The sequence below is a fragment of the Ambystoma mexicanum genome, chromosome 7p (genome assembly GCF_040938575.1).
Source record: "Ambystoma mexicanum isolate Mex_15411 chromosome 7p, UKY_AmexF1_1, whole genome shotgun sequence".
Lineage (NCBI taxonomy): Eukaryota > Metazoa > Chordata > Amphibia > Caudata > Ambystomatidae > Ambystoma > Ambystoma mexicanum.
In genome coordinates this window covers 386,148,892-386,170,212 of record NC_090939.1, presented here as the reverse complement: position 1 = coordinate 386,170,212, position 21,321 = coordinate 386,148,892, and the positions used below count along the sequence as shown (strand labels likewise).

The 21,321-nt window shown below is 44.1% G+C and overlaps 1 protein-coding gene across 1 annotated transcript in view; it reads right to left on the bottom strand.

The window, feature by feature from the left end:
* The window catches only part of LOC138525943 (stomatin-like), a 217,548-nt gene that overhangs the window by 164,691 nt on the left and 31,536 nt on the right, over positions 1-21,321 (bottom strand). The window contains exon 3 of the mRNA XM_069636241.1: positions 16,398-16,480. Within this exon, the coding sequence (XP_069492342.1) occupies positions 16,398-16,480 (83 nt within the window). The remainder of the gene's footprint in view (positions 1-16,397; positions 16,481-21,321) is intronic.

Sequence of the window (21,321 nt, the reverse complement as noted above, 5' to 3'; positions counted from 1 at the left end):
CAGAAACACAACGCGGTTGTGTTTGAAAATGCTGCGGTTTTTCTTTCTGAGTTTCTCAGGCTCCTCCGAACCAGAGGAGCCTGAGAAACATGGGAAGAAAAACTGCAGCATTTTCAAACACAATAACATTGTATTTATGTTTGCGGTCGCTTCAAAAGCGACCGCAAACATAAATACAACGTTTTTAAAGCTGCAGTTTTATTTCTAGGTTTTCCGGGCTCCTCCAGCCCAGAAAACTTAGAAAAAAAAACACAGCTAGTGCTTATTTTTTAAAAAAAATGAATAGCACTTACCGAGATTCAGCTGCAGCTTTCCTGCTCTGGTCTCCGGTCCCCGTCCTCCGCGTACAGCACCAATGAAGGAAAAGCCACCCAGCGGTAGCTTTTGTTTACTACATCTGGCTGCTTTTCCTTCATTAGTGCCGCAATAGCATAAGCCAGCACATGCGGGCATCCATTTCACAAAATGGATGGGCCCATGTGCTTGCTTTTGCAAATTTTGAGCTTGAATAGCTCAGAATTTTACATAGGAAGTTTTAAAAAAAAAAAGTGCCAGTATTTTTTTTTTTAATGTTGCCTATCTATTTTTTAAATACATTTTTTAGCTGGACTACCCCTTTAAACCCGCTTGACCACATTGTTTCTAATATTGTTCTGGCTGGGTTTAGTCGCCATTTCTTTTTGGAAAAGTCTTTCTCGTGTTCATCTCTACGCGCCAAACCAGGTTTGGTTCCTTTGTTCACCGTCTTTTCGTGGGCTTCTGCACAGAAGCCCTCCTTTAGGCACCTGAAAGTCTAGGTACGCAGGATGTGAGGGAGGGGTTTTAGGGCCCCTGCCATGGGTTCCCTTGGTAACCCAAGTCGCACACCTGTTTGATTGGCTGGGTGACTGTCCCCGCCAGGACAGTCACCCTGCTGCGTGATTGACAGCCAGGCTGTGTGTGAATGGGGGAAAACTGCATAAAAAGAAGGTCTCTCGGTCTGGAAGAGCAGAGTCGCCACTGGAACGATAGAACCGAAGAGGAGCTGACAGAATAGGACCCCTACAACAACTGAACCGCCCGGTGAAGCCCTCCTGCAGGTCCGAATCTTCAGACTCCAACGACAGAGAGGATCTTCCAAGAATCTTCTTCCCTTGAGCTGGTGGGACCAACCAGTTCACCCAAACTCCAAGCCAGGACCCCCTCTTCTGGTCGAATTCGCTGTACAGAGCTACAGTGGGCCGGATAGCCAGGAAGGTCGGACCCCTGCTTGGGTTTTAAGGAGCACACCTTTTATTTGTTGCTTTGCTCTGCTGCTGGTTTCTTCCTGTGTAGTGCAGGACCCTCCAGTCTTCCTACTTCGTGTCAGTCCGATAGTCGCTTCAGGAACCATGAGCCTGCTTGAACTACCAGGAACGTCCGCCACAGCTACAGCTTCTTCTCCATTTAAGGTACTGTTCAACATCCGGTTGTTTCTTTCGTCCAGCCGCGGTGGAAGGGTGTGAAACCTTTCGCCAATCCGAGGGCTTGTCCTTCTCTTCTCTTTAAGCTAACCTTTCTGCCGACCAACTTCATTCTGAACTCTAGGCAAAGAGTTAACTGCAAACTACCCTGAACTGTGTGTTCTTGAGCAAAAGACTTTTGTCCTATTGACTTTGGCCCTAAGCCTATTTTTCTTGATTCCAGCACTGTAGTTCCTCTTTCTAGATTGCCCTGCTTACTTACCTGTTGGTTCTGCTTCCCTTCTGCCTAATTTTGTCTTTCCCTCCCTTTTAGAGTGCCATTTTGCTCCCACTTCATTTTGTGAGCTTAACTTGTCTAGAAACTATTGGGAGTGGTGTGGTGTATTAAGAGTGTGATTTTTGGTGAAATGTTATACAACAGAAGAGTAAATAAATGTATATTCTTTTACTTGGAAACCTTGAGTCAGTGTTTGTTTGAATCATAGTAACTGCTGTCCTTTGTGTAACTATTTGATACTGCTCACTTGCTCTTGAGATAAGTCTGGCTGCTCAGCCATTGCTGCCACTTTACTGTGTAGTACAGGCCTGTACCAAAGGTGAATTTGTGCTGCCATGTGTAGTCCTAATTGTGTGTAGTGTTCCCAAAGGGTACTGCATATAATTCTGCCTAACAAACCATAATAACATTTTATGAAAGTCCCAATCAAACAGGTTAAAGCCATAAAAAGGTACATGGCACCATTACATAAAACTGCAAAATAATCTTTTTAGGAACATCGAGAATTGTATGAACAAATAACGACATCATTTTCACTGAAGAATGACCAAAACAATATTGTATAAATACAATGGACGTTTGCTCCCATGTTTTCTAGTTTCTTTGCTGGGCTGGAAGACCAACATTATTAAATGTAGTCCTGTAACAAGTGATACCGAGAGTCAAGATGTTAAAACTACTTTCCTCTGCGTCCTTCTAAAATATGCAGTAACTAAGTTAATTCATGATTTCAATGACTCAAGGTCACTCAAGTGTATCATCGCATGAGCTACAGGAACGTATAACGTGCAGAATGCAACCACTTACAAAAATGAAGACAAGGACCCCAAACGCCTGCCCCAGGGACCCTTATGGTACCAAAGGTGAAGAGTACTCCTCAGTTGAACTCAGAGACAGGTGGGGGCAAACACAAACGTTTCTGTTGCTAAAGATACTACCAGAAAGAGAAGACTCTCTGTGCAAAGCTAGCCGACTAGTCTGCCAAATGGCATTGAAAATCCTGATCCCACAAAACCCGAGATTTACATTAGTCCTCGATAGTTAGGTTCTAGGGCCATCATGGGTTACAAACATGTCACTCCATCAGATAGACTACACGAATATCCTAGAGTCTGAACCATGCGCTCACAGTCAGCTCCACCCAGCCTCAATTATAGATCACAATCTCTTCATGTAGTTTGTGATACTACTGAGAATTAATCACACAATGTATCATTTATAAAAGCGCACGCTTTTTTAAAGTTCTCACATGAGAAAGGCAGTGTACATATACGACCTGGGTACGCCTGTGCATTTCAGACATTGTCCATCCTCAGGGCATTCCCTGTCTGTATCACGTGCTGCCGAATGCTGTGCATCATAAATAAAAAATTAGAAAAGTGGCTCTCTCTTTCCTAATACAATTGTAGTCCGTCCGACACCAGGGTTTTCTAGGGTTTAGACTCTAGGATATTCCTGTAGTATATTTATTGCCCTGGTGCCCAGGGCCTTGCTGCACTGCTCCTCATACACTGGGATAACGTTAGGGCGAAGCATAGAATAGCATTTAGTGAATGTATTGGTGGTGCCCACCTTCCTCCGATCTGACTCCAACACTCAGAGCCCAGGATCAGGTTCCCAGGGGAATTTAGTTTTTCTAGGGAGGGAAACCAATCTCCACCTCCTACAGCCAATTATCAAAGCAGCTTCCCACCTCCTCTTCCCAGGTTACAGGATAATAGATCCCAGTACCGGGATAAGTGGCGTCCTCCCAATACCTACAATAACACTTGTCCAAATGGATAGAAATAAAGCATAATTGACTGACTGACAGTTACCCGAATTACCAGAACTACTCTCAACTTGTTGCAGTGCAACTCACAGTTTTGCTGCTTCACCAAATTGTGTGATCCTAGGCACACATTTTAATCCCACTGTGCCTTATCTACGAAAATTAGGAGGCCTGAGGCAAGTTCCTCCCTAAGAATGGGCAGATTTGAGCAGTCATCTTCCTATCTCCTGGAGATGTAAATGCAGTGCAAACACGTGTGAGGTTTTAGACCTCATTTCACACTCCAGGGGATTTTCAGGCTTTTGGCTGGATTGGGTGGGATGCCGGAACTACATTTACATTCCCACAACCCCATCAGCCCCACCCTTAAAAAAAAGCATAGTGATGGCTCGTAAGCAACTGATTTGGAAGATGGTAGATACGAAATTGATACCAATGTTATCCGCCAGTTTTTAGAAACTGGTAAAAGCTGGAGGGTTAGATAAGAATGAATGTAATTGCCTCATGCCATTTACGTACATTGCAGGAGGCATTTGCGATTATACTATAAAATGTAAACAATGCGCGGAAATCGGATATGCATGCATGTCCATGAATTTATGTTTTTTTTGGTGCAAACGATCGTCGCAATGCAATTAGCAGCAGGAAGAAAATTAACCCTTTCCCACCTAACCTTTGCATGATATGTGACATTCAGTAAAACGTTCAGAGCAACTCATTAGGATGAATAGACTTGAAGCTAAATTATATTCCTATCTGCTCAGGTTTCAATGGGGGCAGTGAGGTTTTATGAGTGGTATTAGTCTTTGAGCAGCCTTGTTTATCAATAGATCATAATTATCCATTTAGTATTAGTTGCCTTTTGGCTCCTCTTTCTCTTAAAGCCTGCCAGTTATGTGCATCACAATACTGGTGCCAAAACAGGCACAATCAGTCTGTGATTGATGGACATCTTTGAGAGATGGTTGAATTAGGATGACAGGATCACATTTCAATTGAATGATTTAAGCGAACACCATTATACTGAGTTTTTGGTCGGAATCCCTAACTCTGACATTTGTGTGCCATGCAACCAAAACCCAGGTTTGGAAACAAAGGGGACCTACAAAAGAGTGAAACAGTGAGAGAAAACATGACTGCAGCAGAGGAGGAGATGAGTAGGGAGAGTGACAAATAGAAAGTGAGACAAATAGAAAACTACACAACTGGATGGGTGACAGAATACGATTAATAGAACTGGGTTGGGAGATGTGTCAGGGACTGAGTTTCCATTTAAAGCACTGGGTACAAGTGTTGTGGAGTCATGCTGAGAGAGCTCACCATAGCTCTGCTGGGTTTGTGAGGTGGTTAGGGCTGAGAAGGTGAGATGAGGTTAGTGTTGGGACTCTTGTTCAGAAGAGAATTGCCCAGCATGGATATTTCACCTTGTAAAGCACATAGTGAGATAAAACGTGGTTGTAGATCATCCTGAGAAGGATCCATCTCTAGGCATTGCGTATTTTGTAAAACGTAGGGTTTAACCCTAAAATACTAAGGGCAATCAAGACCCGAACCCCTTGCTCACAGTCGTAAGAGAGGTGTAATCATGCGTTCCTGGCCAAGCATGACACTGACATCAGTGTAGGAACAGGAAACATCTTTACTAAGTTCCAGCTTCGGGTACAGGACACAGGAATACATTTAGGCCACATCAGGTAAGTTACTAGGACAGACATCCACCAGCATCCTCTCTCAGGTAACCCATCTTCTCAACTGCACATTCACAGAACCATTCAGAACATAATATTCTCACACACAGCATTCCATGTCAGTCACTCCTAGCATTCCATGCATACAGGACAGGGTGCAAGGAAAGACAAGACAAAACATATCTTCCCCCTTAAACAACACAAGGCACCCCCAAGAAGCAAGAGACATACATACACACCCAACAACACATGTACACCCATCAACTTACAAAACAAATCCTCCCAGCAACGCACCCACACAAACCTTGCAGTCATTCGTCCTCACCTAGTGGGACAATCTACACCATAATATGCCACTCCCTTTCCTCTACCACTAAGGGATAGACGCCAACCACTGAAAAAAAGGATACTACATCCAAACCTTGAAGCAACTTTAGGCTTCCAGCCCCAAACCACACGACAGAGGCAAAAACCATGCCGTACTAGCATCCAAGGTGTGCCCCGGGAGGCACAGAGAACTGACCTTCTCAAGTGCTGTCCCCCCAGCACAGCCAGCATCCTCGTCGCCATTGTTATGGTGGGTTCCTGGGAAAGCATGACACTGACACCAATGTAGGAACAGGAAACATCTTTACTAAGTTCCAGTTCCGGGTGCAGGGTACAAGAACACATTTAGGCCACATCAGGTAAGTTACTAAGACCGACATCCTCTCTCAATCAACCCATCTTCTCAACTGCACATTGAGTGAACCATTCAGAACATCACATTCTCACACACAACAATCCCTGTCAGTCACTCAGAGCATTCCATGCATACAGGACAGGGTGCAGGGAAAGACAAGACGCAAGAGGCACAGCTTCACCTCGTTGATAATGGACAACAAGGCAGTAACACGTCTCTGGGCCTCATTACAACCCTGGCGTTAAGGGGTTAACGGCGCCGTAAAAGGCTGCGGCACCGTTAAACCCTTAACGCCAGATTCACACTTTAACGCCTGCTTTTTACAGGCGTTAAAGTCCAACCCGCTAAGGGACCTTGGTGCTAATTATGGCACCGTAATTTACAGTGCCGTAATTAGCGTCTTCCCCATTCCCATTGAGCCCTATGGGCCAAAAATGGGAATGGGGAAGGGGCCATGGTGAATGGGGATTTACCGCCCCGCCAACCTTGGAATGGGGCGGTAAATCCGCCATCCACCATGGCGGAATCCGGCATGGACCATGGTGCTAATAGCACCATGGTCCAACGCCAGGGTTGTAATGAGGCCCTCTGTGTTGCTATTGATACTGGACTGGCCTTGTGGAGAGGACCAGACTGATGCAAATGGATATGTCTCTTCCTTGAAAGGTATAATGAGTGAAAATGTGGTTGTATGCCCTCCTGCACGGGGAAGAGCCCATATAACAGGTTGTTTGTCTGTGTTCATTCTCAGTAGAGGGGAACCCACATTTTTGCAAAGACTTGCTACAAGGCAGGCCAATGAATGCTTGATACATACAAAGATGCAGCCAGTGAGGGAAGGGTGCAAGCCACCAAGTGGGCAGTACAAGGCAACTGAGAGGGGCCTACTATGGGAATCGGGGAAGTCAGGGGTCTGGGTCCTGGCACGGCAGCGTGAGAGGCTGTGTCCAGCACCACCAGGTTAAGGTTCATGACAAACATCAGGGGTGGGAGTGGGGCTCTGCACAAGGCAGCAGAAGAGAGCTTTCGTCAGGGGACATTGAGCGTCTGTGCCAAGCGGCAGCTGAAGGAAAGGCGGTGCCAGGCAGTGGAGGTAATGGCGCATGTGTGGCAGTCTTAAGTGTTGGTGTCAGGCACCAAGGCTGTTGCGCACCACAGTTGCGCTGTGGCAAACTCAAAAACTTTGGGGGCTTTGCACGCCACGAAGGATCATTTATGCAGGCATGGGTTGAACCTGACATGCAGCAATTATGTCAGGCAGGATGATACAAATACACACAGCACACTGCGAAGCTGCATTGCAAAGAGGCGCTCAATTGAGGGTGTGAATTGTGAAATGGCACCGTCCACAGCAGCAGTAAAGAATCAGTGCTTGACTTAGCTCTCCCTTGCACTCTCTGTATATCCGTCTCTCTCTCCCCAGCACTCTTTCTCACTCTCCCTTTCCATTCTCACTCTCTCCTTGGCGAGTTCTCTGCCCCTGTCTTTTCTTCGTCCACTGCTCGCTATTCTCTCCCTCTCCCATGTGATCTCTTCTTCTCCCTCCCGTCCTCTCGTGCTTTGTGCTTTCTCCATTACTCACTAATCCTCAGACTCATTCATCTACCCTTCCTCAGTTATTTTTATCTCTACATTCTTATCCAATAATTCATTCATCCATATCGCACGTATACCTTTAGCTACCCAAACATACTCCCTCTATTAGCCCCGTAGATTTTCATTCATTCATCCATCCAGCTTCGCAATCTTGAATTCATCTGTCCAACCCCATACCTTTACACATGTTTCTAACCTCATAATTACGAATTCCCATATCCCTCTTCCCTCTGCTTCATTCATCAATCCTCACATTTGTATCCATTCATCCATCCCTCCTACAACCTGTCCCTAACCTATCTGCTTTCACCTTGACATGTCCCTATGATATGATATGCTATGGTATGGCATTTATAACGCGCCTATACACAAGTGTTTCAAGGCGCAATCCATCTGCCTAAGTGTGACTGTGTGCATAAGCTTATAAAAAAAAATTTGCTCACTGTACAACAGCCAATATTATTTAAAATGTGGGAGCATTCGAAAAGGGAAAACAGATATCGTACCCAGATTCAATATCCTTTTATATGTTTTATTATCAAAGCTTGAGATGCCAAAGAGTGTTTTAGACATCAACCAAGAGACCCTTTGAAGAAAAAAAAATCTTTATTTTACTGAAGGAACAAAATGCTAAAGAAATACATGCCATAACACTTTGTGACTTGAGCTGCGTTGGAGTACCAAGCTATACCACACGATGGCAGGCAAAGTCTATTTATGACATAGTAGTACCGTTTGCAATACTTTGATTTGTGTTTTTAACATACACTATAGACAAAACGCATTTTCAGAGATTCTTCTAGCATCATACAATCTATCTCTGCAGCCTTTTAATTCAATATTTTGCACTGGAATCGAGTCATCAAGAAGGATATATGTCGAACAATCAAAAACGAACATCCAATATATTGTCTGAGTAGCTCACACTACCTATTCAAAGTGTGGAGTATTTCCCTGAAAGGAAGCTAGAAGAAGATCATGTTTGGAGAATTGTAACTGAGCAAAGATAATGCCTGGGAGCTTTGTGCAATGCAGAGAGAACCCAAAGTAGAAAAGGTGGGGCTCAATTCATAGAAAATGTGCATAAATCCTGCAAAGTTCCTCGCAGAGGAAACGACTTTGAGAGTCCCAACGCGCAAAGCTTGCTATGCGTGCTCCACGTATTCATGGAATTCTGACCGCAAAGTAATCCTATGCGCAAGTAGCAACCGGATTGCCCACGACACGCCCCCACGCAAACCAAATCCAGCCACATATACCAACCTTTGCGGCCTCCTCCTCTGCAAAGTCATGCTGTTGGGTCTCCTGACCCACGTTTGGACTATTATGCTGTAACATTTGGTGCTGTGGGCTTAGGAAATCCAAGATGGCGGAAAAGCCCACATTTGCGCCAGAATCCAGGAGAACCGTGCGCACACCAAAATGGTTCCCTGACCTGCCACCCACCAGTGCAAAGAAAGATGATTCTGTTCAAAACCCGTTTTTATTAATGTCAAAAATTGCTAAGATCATGGGCCTGGAACCACCAAACAAAAATCCAACTATGGTTGAGTGTTTTACTTTACTCTACTACAGATCCACATCAATGCCATGTCAAGCAAGGATCATATACTATCAAGTAAAATCCTTACCTTTTGAAATGTATTAATTCAAGACAGCTGTCAAAAATAGGTGCAATACCGGCATTGGACACTGACCGGCGCTGGCGCTCTATTAATCCTGACAGGAGAGCTGTCTTGCAGAACTGTGCAGTGAACAGAAGGGGGTCTTATGTAATTAAAAGTTCAAAAGACATGCCTTTCCTGAGAACTCTTAACACCCCAGAGACCCACACCAGGAGGCAGGATATCACATGGCCCTGTTGATTGAGAGGGAGGGGACTTCCTGCAGCCTGCTGGACCCAACACAATAGACCCTTTTAATTGAATGGAGTATGCTGATTTTGGGTGTGGACTGTAAACAGAGCTCTGCCTGGAAGTAGAGACATGTGATCCCTGACTCCCCCAGTTCCTAGGGGCGGGCCAGACAGGACTGTGGATTCATATTGCAGCAAATATATGTTTAAGTTAAATGCTTCTAAAATCTTGTATTAAGCTCACAGAAATGTACAATTTGGGGATCCTGAAAAATGAAAAATGCCCTCACGATTTGAGCCCAAATTCCACTTTGTACGGTGTTCTGGGACCAAACCCCGCTATTTATTCATATTTCAGACACTGTGTTTAGGATAGAGACATGGTAATTTCCAGTAATATGCTCAGGGAAGGGGTGCAGGTCTGTGTACATTTTGAGGAAAAACCAATATGGCGAAAGTCACTAAAAAGCACAAAATGTTGCCATTTGTGAACCCAGGCTCTGAGGGGGATCAGAGTTGGGGGAGAGTGTATCGTAAATTAATCTGTGAAATGTGTATGTAATTTCAACGACGTGTGTATCTGGGAAACCTGTTAGTTATGAAAAATTCATTTTCTAAGTAAAAGCAAAGGGGTGTTTCTTCAATAGACTGTAAGACTCTGACTAACTCTGACACACTATCCCTTCTCAAATCAGGTCACAGAGAATCCTTGACCTATCAAATCATGAGAGGGTTGGGCATGCAGAATGAGCCGACCCACCCACTTTCAAAACACATAAAAAGAGACTGCTTGGACAGGCAGGATTCACTTTTCATTTTCTTGCGGAGAGTTTTGCCGGACCACACAACATCTAGAAGGAACATCCAGAACTTAGACTCCAGATAGACTACAGAACTTAAAGCAAAGGCCTAACCCACAAGCTGAGAACTCTTCTCAGCAGGCCTTCAGAATCCAGCAATCCAACCAAACTATTCTACAGCCGGGCGAGCTGTTGGATCCTTTGCCAAGAACTTTTGCCAGAACCGGTAGCAGACCCAGAAAGCAGTGCTGTATCCAGAGAGACCAGATCGCTGTGAGCAGAACCAGAGATCCAGACCAGACCAGCAGATCAGATCTGACCCAGATAGCTGTGACTTCAGAACCAACCGCCCGGAGTCCAGTCCCAACCTGACCAGACCCTGATGGCCTATTTCAAATTCATAGTGTAAGTACTCAGCCAGAACTGTGCAAAACCAATCTCTTAGCTTAAAATAATCTGATTCAAAACATTTGAACCTGTCCAGAACTGCATCATAGGAATTGTGTGTTCATTCTCCGATTTTAAACCTGTAAAAGTGTCATTTTGCCATTTTGAATCATTATTTCATTTCTGAAAAACTACCTTCATAAAATCGTCCGTATCTCTTGAACCGTTTGTGCTACAAGTGAGTTTTAAAGCTAAGATTCTAAGCTTTCCAACAAGCCCAGACCCGACTTGCTACTCCTTATAGTTCTGCCGTAATCGCGATCGACGCACTTGGAATAAAGTGCAGCGAATTGACAGTTTGCTTCACTCCAACCACATGTAAAAATATCTGTCTTTTGCTTCCATTACTGAATCCCGTTTTCAACCGGATAACCACCCCTGAATCATTGGTAGGGCTGACCTGAACTGATTTAAAGTATCTCTCACTCACCATGAACCTCTAGAGGGAATTAAATGCATTTTCAGCATATTTTTCACTTCATTGCCACCACATTTAAAAGGATCTTGCCTGCTTTAAAATCATACCTGTTTTCCTCTAAGCTCGCTGAGGGGAACTGGAAATTTGTATTGCATTTTGTATTCCTGAGAATTGTGTGCTCACCTTCCATCTCCTTATCTTGCATAGGGGGGGGGGGGGAATTGTCAAAGAAAAAGTGATCATATTATCTTTTGTTGAAATCATATCAAGTTTATTTCCGTGCTACATTTTTCCCTCATTGCTTTCCTTGAAACCATAAAAGTATTTTCTGCTACCTTATCCTTCCTATACTAACTCCTCATTGATTGTAAAGAAGTGTGCTAGTGTCAGATTATCTATTGTCGATCAACATTATATTCATATGCCTAAGTGTGATATCAAATATTAATTTATTATAAAAGTGTGATATATATATATATATATATATATATATATATATATATATATATATATATATATTGTTTAATTTTTCCAATAAATCTTTTAAATTGCAAAACAAACCTACTTCTTGGCTCAGTGAGATCGGGGGGATTCATAGAGAGGGGCGTTATATAAGGGTTTATCATCCAGAGTATAACTTGTCATAAAAATATATAAATAAGGGCTTCCCTTGAGCAATCCCAGACAAGGCACTGACTTAGTGGGAGTGTTTGATTGCAGTCACTTGACAATGCACCCCGGCAATACTGTGTGCTGTCTCCCCGCAACCAAGGCAGCACCCCAGTGACATTGCATAGGGTCCCCCGTAATCCATAACTGAACCCCGACAATATACGTTATGTGACTCGTAATTCAAGTCGGCCGCCTGGTAAATCTGTGTGCGTACCCACGTAAACTATGGCTCCACCCAACTATTACGTATATGTGCACCGATAAGTTCATTCGCCATCCTAACTGTGTGCAGGCATGGTTAAATTCCCAATCAGACCCTACATCCTTACATTTGCACTTTGTTTCCGATGCAATTAGGACTTTGTGCATGCCTTCATGTGGCAGTGAGATCGCAAGCTTTGCATGTGACTTTTTCCAACGTGATGTTGCGTGGTGAAGTCCATGAATTCAGTTACGTTTGGGTTTGAATAGGCATGCGATTATACTGCATGGCCCGTCCCTCAACACGCCCACGTTCGTCCTCATTTTGCTGAGTAAATGGGGAATATGCATACACGCCCCCCATTTATTTCTCTACATAGGCCTCTACCACACTGCGCTGAGTCTCGTGCAAAGCGCTCGACTGCATTCAAAGCCATGAGGGACCAGCGCAAAATCCCCACAAGGTCCTGATAAGGCCTGCAAAGTTGATTCCATGAATCAACGAAGGGGATTTTGTGCGCTGAATGGCATGCTTTGTCGCTATTCAGCGTGCAGAATATTCCATAAATCAGGCCCTTAATCTGTTGATTGTATTGGAATCTGGAAACACCAGTATTGACTTTTCTCCTGAAGCATGCCATTGCCTCATAGATATTATATAGTCAGCTTGTTCAACTAATGCAACCACTCCTTCGCCACTGGAGTCTTCCCATCCCCCATGAAGCACTCCTTTTGTGCAACTCCTTCTTAAGAAGCCCTCTGCCGACCCGTCCTGCCCGGCTAACTATCGCCCAATCCCCATCCCTGGGTAAACTCCTAGAAATGCTGGCCATCTCCCAGCTCAATCTCCACACTGAATCTGTTGGTGGCCTTCATGACCATCAGTCTGGCTTTAGAGCGGCCAGAAGCACGGAAACTGCTCTCCTGAACATCCATGAAGACCTGCTCTCCGATCTTGATTCTAACACCCCCGGTGTCCTCATCTTGCTTGATCTGTCTTCCGCCTTTGACACGGTCAACCATGCCATCCTGTTCAAATGGATCTGTGATAACTTGGGTATCACTGGTCAGGCCCTGGCGTGGCTGACTTCTTTCCTCTCTGACCAACCCTCCCAGGTCCAACTAGGGTCCTTCCTCTCTGCAATATTTTTCTCTACCTGTGGTGTCCCCCAGGGGTCTAACCTCTCTCCATGGCTGTTCAATCAATACCTGGCACTTCTTGCCCACCACATTGCCGCTCTCTGCCCCAACTTTCAGTGCTATGCGGATGACACTCAGCTCATTTTCAGGCTACACTCGGCCACCTCTTCTCCGTCTCTCATTACTGACTGTCTGTCTTCCATCCAGGAGTGGTGTGCCACCAATGACCTCTGCCTTAATGCCAGCAAAACTGAGATTCTCTCATCGGCCGGCACCCCCTCGCCCTCCTTTCCCGTCTCTCTCTGGCCAGCCTCTCTTGGCTCTCTTCCTGCTCCCACCTGCAAGGCTAAAAACCTTGGGGCCATCTTCGACTCCACACTCTCCTTCTCTCCTCTCATCTCTGATGTCTCTAAGAAGTCACACTACCAGCTGCACCTCCTCAGAGGTATTCTTCCTTTCCTCACCTTCCCCCAGAATCTCAATGTCTCCAGAGCTCTGGTTCTCTCTAGGCTGGACCTTTGCACCAGCCTCTTTCTAAATCTGCCTGCCTGTACTCTCCGCCCTCTGCAACTCATCCAGAACAGGACTGCGAGACTTGTCCTTGGCCTCAAGCCCAGGGATCGTATCTCTCCAGGACTGAAATCTCTGCACTGGCTCCCAGTGGCTGCGAGGGTTAAGTTAAAAACCCTCTGCATTGTCCACAAGGCTTTCTGGGGTCTGGGGCCTCATTACCTTCAAATCTCTCTTCCTAAATATCTTCCTTCTCGAGCCCTGCGCTCATCCGCCTCCAACTCCCTCAGGGTCAGTTGCTTCTCCAAGCAATGAGTTGGTGGTAGATCTCTTTCCACGGCTGGGACCTCCCTCTCGAACAGCCTCCCTACTTCCCTGAAACTTGAGCAAAACCATCTCTGGTTCTGGAAGCACCTCAAACCCTTCCTCTTCGCTTCTGTTTTTTCTCCTCCTCTGCCCTGCTCACTTTCTGACCAAAACTGAAACTGCACTGGTTACCTGGCCACCTTCTGATCTCGGGCCCTGGTCCCCGCCCCCGCCAGTCGCACAACTGCACTACCTTCCTGACAACCACTGCACTTTGGGACTGTTCTGTATCTCTACCGTCCCACTACAGCACTTGACATATGTTATCTGCACTTACCCCTGCACTTGCCACCTGTTGGCCGTACTTACTTACTGTTATTTATTCTATTTATGTACTGCACTGTCCCCTCCCCTTCCCCCCGCACTTTCCCACTTCCCCCTCCCATGCACTTGCGCGATCTGAATGACACCTGGCCTAGTAGGATCATTGTCTGTCTTCCCTCTGTTCCCCCTCCCATGCCTCGTCGTGCCTTGAAACACTTGTGTATAGGCGCGTTGTTTGTTTGTTTGTTCACTTTTATTGCGCACCAGACCCGTAAGTAACAGGGCGCAGTAAGAAAATGCAAAGCTTACATAGTTACAAGAGATACAATATATACAATAAAGGCTTACATAGTATCCGTAGTTATAAAATATAAACGATATACAATAAAGACTTATGTGGTTACAAAAATATGCAATGTACAAATATACAGGTTACAGAGAGGCACAAAGTTTAAATGAGAATATAAAGGCGAGTGAGACTCAATTGATCAAGGTACGAAATAGACCTAAAGGTAGGAGACTAGGGGTCGGTGGAGATGAGGTATTTGATGACATTTTTTCGGAAAAGTGGGTAAGGTTGGTCTACTCTTAGATCTGGTGGCAGTAGGTTCCAAGATTTAGCAGCCTTCACTGGGAAGCTATTACCACCAATAGTGGTGAGTCTGTATCTAGGTATGGCCAAGCAATTGGCTTTGCCAGCTCTAGTAGGTCTGAGTGAGGTTCTTCTATGAAGTTTATCTGTGAGGTAGGTAGGGGCAGCGTTATTTAGAGCTTTGTGAGTCAGTGATAGCGTCTTTAGCTGTATTTTGCAACCAGTAGATAGCCATTTATGCTGGCGTCTAATGGAGGAGATATGGGTTGTTATGTTTATGCCAAGTGCTGCTCTCAAGGCATTATTTTGTAATGTTTGGAGCCGCTTGATTGTATTTTTATTAACCCCACTGTAAAGGGCATTACAGTAGTCAGTTCTGGATAGTATTAAGGCTCTGGCCAGGATCAAGCAGCTGTCATTAGAGAGGAATGGCTTGCCAGCTCTGATCAGCTTGCAGGTGTAGGCTGTGGTGGAGGTCAGCAATTTTACCTGTTTATCAAAGGACAGGGTGGAGTCCAGGTAGAAGCCAAGGGTTTTTACTTCCTTGGAGACTTTGATGGTATTTCCATCGATGTTGAATGAGGAAAATTCCTGACCTAGTTTTTTGATGTTGGCATGTGTTCCCATGATTATCAACTCGGTCTTATCATCGTTCAGGCATAGGCCATGAGTGGCCATCCATGCCTGGATGATGCCCTGTTCACCAACTCCGTGTCCTTGATATGATCCCCAGAAAGCGGGAGGAGAATCTGTGTATCATCTGCGTAATTGGTGTAGATGATACCCAGATGGTCCAAATCATCGAACAGGGGCTTGGTGAAGATGTTGTATAGAGTTGGAGAGGCGCAAGAACCCTGAGGAACACCGCACAGGATAGGGGTAGGGTCTGCAGCTGCCGAAGGAGAGAAAACTCTCATAGTTCTCTCGCTCAGGAATGATTCAATCCATCTGATAGCCTCAGGGGAGAAGTGAGCAGCAGAATCTAGGTGTCTACAGAGGATCTTATGGCCCACACGATCAAATGCAGCTGAGAGATCAAGTAGGAGCAAAAGTACTGACTTCCCTTTGTCTCTCAGCTCATCAATTTGGGATTTTAAATCGATAAGGGTGTTATAAATGCCTTATCATATCACATCATATCATAATGCTTCCTTTCTGGACTACAACTCTAAAAAAGAATAATAATTTGGGATTTTTTATAGCGCTTAGTGTCGAATTCCTTCTTCATCTAATTGCTGTAATGACATATGATATTATTCCCTTGTGCAATAGTGGTTAATTTATCGACCTCTGAAGGATGAATGGCTCAGTTTGACCTGCTTGGGGATTGGATGTTGCAAAGCAGTGCTGGGCCCATGTGAGAGCGAGCATTGAACTAGTGAGCTATCAACTCAGAACACGGTAGACTTGAGCATTCACACAATCAAAGTAGTGCCTACGAATGAGAGAAGACGCCCAATTGAAATATAAAAAAATTCAGACTATCTGTGTAGCTGGTCATCCAAGAGAGAAAACAATAACAATATTGAACGGAATACCTGTATGTTTTGTTAGACAACCCTTTTCAAATATAGAAACACATATTTATTCACTGGAATGGAACCTGTGAGTCAGTAAACCATAGATTAGCACAATGTTGATAAATTACAAAAAGAAAAGCACTCTGGGGCACTTACTTCTTGAGGTGGGACAGCAAATGAAACGGTTCTTAGATCAACTCGGCAAAAATTATCAGTGCAAGGAAGAATCCAAAAAATGCCTGGTGCAAGGGATGGGGGAAGAGAAAAGTGGGTTTTAGAGCACAATAAAACAAATAGGAACATGTTACAGAAGTGACATTATAAAAGTCGCATATCTTTTTTTTTTTTTTTTTTTTATTGAAACATCAGTCAAAATATGTCACAGTATAGTACCGTGACATCAGACTTTTATTACAAACAAATTTCGTCAAAAAATTCAATTAATGTACTTTCCATTAGGATTGTCCTTCAGTGTTCTCTAGATCAAGTGCATCTATAAAGTTGACTATCGCACAGCAAAGTTTTACACCATTCCCGGCCATTGCCTGCGACCACCAATCACGTGCTTCTGGATCTGCTGGGCACAAGTTGCCTAAATGTAAGGATCGTTTTGTTGTGAGCGACGTGCATTTGGTTAGCAGATGTTCGATAGATTCAGGTTCTTTCATACAGAAACGACATCTGTCGTTGTTTACTTTATTTGAATGGCGAAGCCACAATGCTACTTTTGTATTGATTGCATTTAATCGAATTCGCAAAAACTGAGCCCGGTGATGACGGGAAGGACAATTTGCCAAGTATTTACATAGAACACCCAGCTTGTGTTGTCCAATTCCGGTGTCTAAAGTTGTAACCATCTTGCAACGTTGGTCATTGTTCTGGATCCAATGCATGGTGTCGACCTTTTGCTTAACCGATTGAGGTCGCATTATCAGTTCATCAGTGTTTGAATTGGCATGAGCAAGGATGTTTGTCAGGCGTTGTTTCCACTCTTCAAGTAATACTGAGTTCCCAGGTCCAGATCTTGTGAGAAAGGGCTGATAGGCAGGTGGATTGGACGGCATAATCATTTTTCTAAATGCCATCAGAGATTTCCAAATTACGCAAGCATGAAGCGAATTTATGGAAAGTTCGTATCTTAATTGGATCATTGAAGTATAGGTTGGTAGCTTCAGGACACGCCGCCAGAAAACACCTTCAAGCTTCTGCCAGAAGGCCGCATCAATGGACCACCCTGCTTCGGATCCATAAGTAATCGCTGGAACGACTTTCTGCAGATAGAATTTCAGGGTTGGGGTGAGTGCGAATTTGCCATAAGATTTATCTAGTAGCTGGGCTTGAATTCCAAACTGTACCATTCGGGCTTTCAAATCTACTTTCCAAGGAGTTTCACAGAGTGAATTATTAAAGGATATCCCCAAATATCTAATTGAGTCGACCACATCTAGTGGTTTTTTGTTGATATGCCAGGTGAAAGGACGTTGCTTATTAGATTTTGGTTTGCCGATAACAATAATTTTGGTCTTGTCGGTGTTGATTGACAAATCATTGCAGTCGAGGTATTCATTTAAGTTGGCCAATTGCCGTTGTAGGTCTATCTGGGTTTTGTCCAGTAGGACTATGTCATCTGCGTAAATTAAGTGACCGATTTCGATGTTGTTTAAAGTTGGTGGAAAGCATCTCACGTTTATTCGGTGTTCAGGTATATCGGCAATGAACAATTTGAATAGCTCAGCTGCTAATGGACATCCTTGTTTCACCCCTGTGTTTGTTGGTATAGGGTTAGAAAGAGCACCTTGGTTGTTTAATCGGATGCTGATTGAGGTATTTGAGTGTAGCGCTCTTATTGGATCTATCAAGCTACTTGGGCAGTTCCATTTCTTTAATTTAGCCCAGAGTTTTGAGCGATTAATGGTATCAAAAGCACTACGTAGATCGATAAAGGCTGCGTACAGTTTGGTTTTGGCCCTTTTACTTTCCAATTTTAGAATTGTCATTAGGAGCAGGTTTACTTCCACCCCAACCTCTTTTGTAAAACCGGTTTGCCGGATGTCGGGGATTGAGTTCGTCATTGACCAGTGCGTGAGCTGTAAGCGTAAAAACGATGCGAAAATTTTCCCAATGGTGTCCAACAAGGCAATCGGGCGATAGTTGGATGGATCTGCCCGATTGCCTTTTTTGTATATTGGGACTATTATTGCTTCTCGCCAAGATCCGGGAATTGTTGTTGTTGTGGATATTCTGGCAAACAGGAGTTCTATCAGTTTAGCCCATTCCTCCACGTTATCTTTTAACATGATGTTTGTTATTAAGTCGGGGCCCGCAGCATTAGAGTTTTTCAATGCTTGTATTGCAGTTTTTATGTCGGCGGCGGTAACTCGTAGCCCCCATGAAGTTAAGTTTGAATCTGGAACACTTTGTTCTTCATGTTGTATGTTACTGAAGATCTTTGCATAATGTAGTGTCCATTGATCGGGGGCAATTACGTTTATCGTCGTCGGCTGATGTTTGGAATTTCCAGTATTTAATATGGCCCAAGTTTCACGGGAGTTATTCTGAATTAGCTGTTTCAATAGTGACTCCGCTTTGTCTTGTTCAATTATGGATTTTTGTGATTTAAGCCAAGTACGGTACAATTGTCGCCGATTTCGGATGTCGTCAATAATGGAACTTCTATTGTCGGTGGACTTCATCAACTTCTTTAGCTTCCTCACGTCTCGTCGCATTTCTCTTTTCGCCGATGTTATTATCATGGATGAAGCATGTTTATGTAAATGACCCATGGTTAAGTTGGGAGTACGTGCGGTGACAAAGTCGGAGAATAATGGAGTGTACTCAATCAGTGAATCGTCTTTGGTATCAAAGTTCTGTCTTATTTCCTGAAGGTTCCTTCTGTTTATTCTGAGACGGTTGCCACCTGCAGTCACTGAAATCGGAATTTCATAGGAACGAGAGTCCGCTGACCATCCTAGCAGACAGGTAAGTCGCAAAAGATTGTGATCGCTCGTTGACATAGGCAAGATTGTTAAAGACAGGTTTTTCTCGAATAGGTTATGTGAGACCCAGAAGTAGTCAATGATTGAATGGGTCTTGTTATTTGACCACGTTTGACTTGGTGGTTGGTCCCCTGAGACATTCCCATTAACCATTAGACAGTTCCTTGTGCGAAGGGCGCGGCTCCATAGCATGCCGCGGATGGGAATGTCTTTGTCTAGAGCTGGCTTGTAACTCTGCGTTTCACGCTCGTATTTAAACCAGGCACAGTTAAAGTCTCCTGCACAAATGATTGAAAGATTCCTGTATTTCAATATGGCCTCATCAAGAATGTAGAGCATAGAGCTAAGAAAAAGCTTGGTACTGATTTTATGTGGATTCCAATAACCATTTAAAATGAGCAGATGTGTCCTGGCGTCTTCAATTTGATGATTTGATTGTAATAAGGCGCCTTGTATAAAAGGATTTGGGGCAAATGAGGCCTTAAGCTGCCACCCTATATTGATTTTAATCATCATTAATAGGCCAGAAGAGGGGCGACCCTTTGGACCTTTGACAGCAGGATTTAATAAGGTCGTAAAGCCATCTCTCATAGGGGGTATACTTAACCAGGTTTCTTGGAGGCAGATGATAAATGCCTTGTCCAGATTGACATCAAATTGATTAAATAAGTGGGAAGACCCCCTGGTATTCCAAGAGAGAATTTCACGTGTACATTCAATTACACGGACTGATGGCTAATTCCGATCTGTAGTGCTATTCGTCGAGTTGTTCTTCGGGGTCCGATTCGTCCCAGATCTTTGAGATTCAACTCGTGGTGATTTCTGTCTGTACTCCACGTATCTTTGTTCACGATGTCTGAGAACGGAGTGCTCCGGACTAGTTTTCCGATTGCTTGTGACCAAATTTTGCGGTTCGATTGAAATGTCAAAGCCATAGCTCAGTAATTCGTTTGTAGCTTGCAGAATAGTGTTCCGTACTAAGGCGGATGGAATGTGCAGGAGCACTTGATCACAGCGTCGTTCCGTTGCATATTCCACAATTCTTATGTCAGCTGACACTATCGTTCGTAGTGACGGAATGCAAGTGAATAGTTTCATCACGTTCTTCCTGTTCATGTTCAAATCATGATCATCGTGATGAAGATTTTGCAATCTAAGTTTGTAGGGTGTTAAGCCGACACTAGAACCTAATGAAGTAGATGCCTGAGAATGATAATGAACTGACCTATTCCCATGCGAAGTTATGTGTTTTGGGTTCAAATGGGAAAGCTTTTGTTCCTTATTTGGCCTCGTCCTCGTTGGATTTTTGTCAGTGTTCGTGGATCGATTAAGATCATATGTTATCAACGGTAAACGAGCCGATTGTAAAGCTTCTTGAGCTGTGTCCGGTCCAGAGTTTTGATGGTCGATTGGCAAGTCCTCAGAGTATGTAGATAGGTCGCAAATATCAATTGTAGAGCTGGAAAGATTATTTGGAACAATTACTGAGTCAGAGTCAACTCTTTGACGTTTTTTCGGATGGATTTTTGGGGAATCAAGCTCCCTTGCCTGTTTTATTTGGTTTTTCCCAATGTTTGAATCGTTTTGGTTAACTGCTTTGGCCTGATTAAATAATCCGGGGGTGGGGACCTTCGGTAAGTTTCTAATCAGGTTTCGAGAGTTCCGGGATGATGTACATTTCTTGACTCCCTGTCTTAGTGTTGTCGAGCGTGAATTCAGAGCAGAACGTTTGATGTGGTTTACAGCGTTAAAGACTTTTACTTCTGTTTGTTTTGAAGGGCCCTGAAAGATGCCAAAAGAGGCCGCGGACTTCGTCTCCGGGAGCTGAGATAAACGGCCATTTGTTGAGAAAATTTCTGAATGGTCACAATCGGAGGCTTCTTGAATTAAAAGAGGTTTGTTTAAGCTAGTCGCAGGAGCTTGCTGAGGAGCAGAGATCAATGAGTTGGATGTCTTTTCGATTGAAGTTAAGGTTTGACCTACTGTTGACTGGATTGTTGCCTTTGTTGCAGCCTGCATGGAAGCGTCCTGCGTTAGAATTCTTTGGAATTCAGAGTTTCGCATGGACGTTGAGTCTGTAGTTT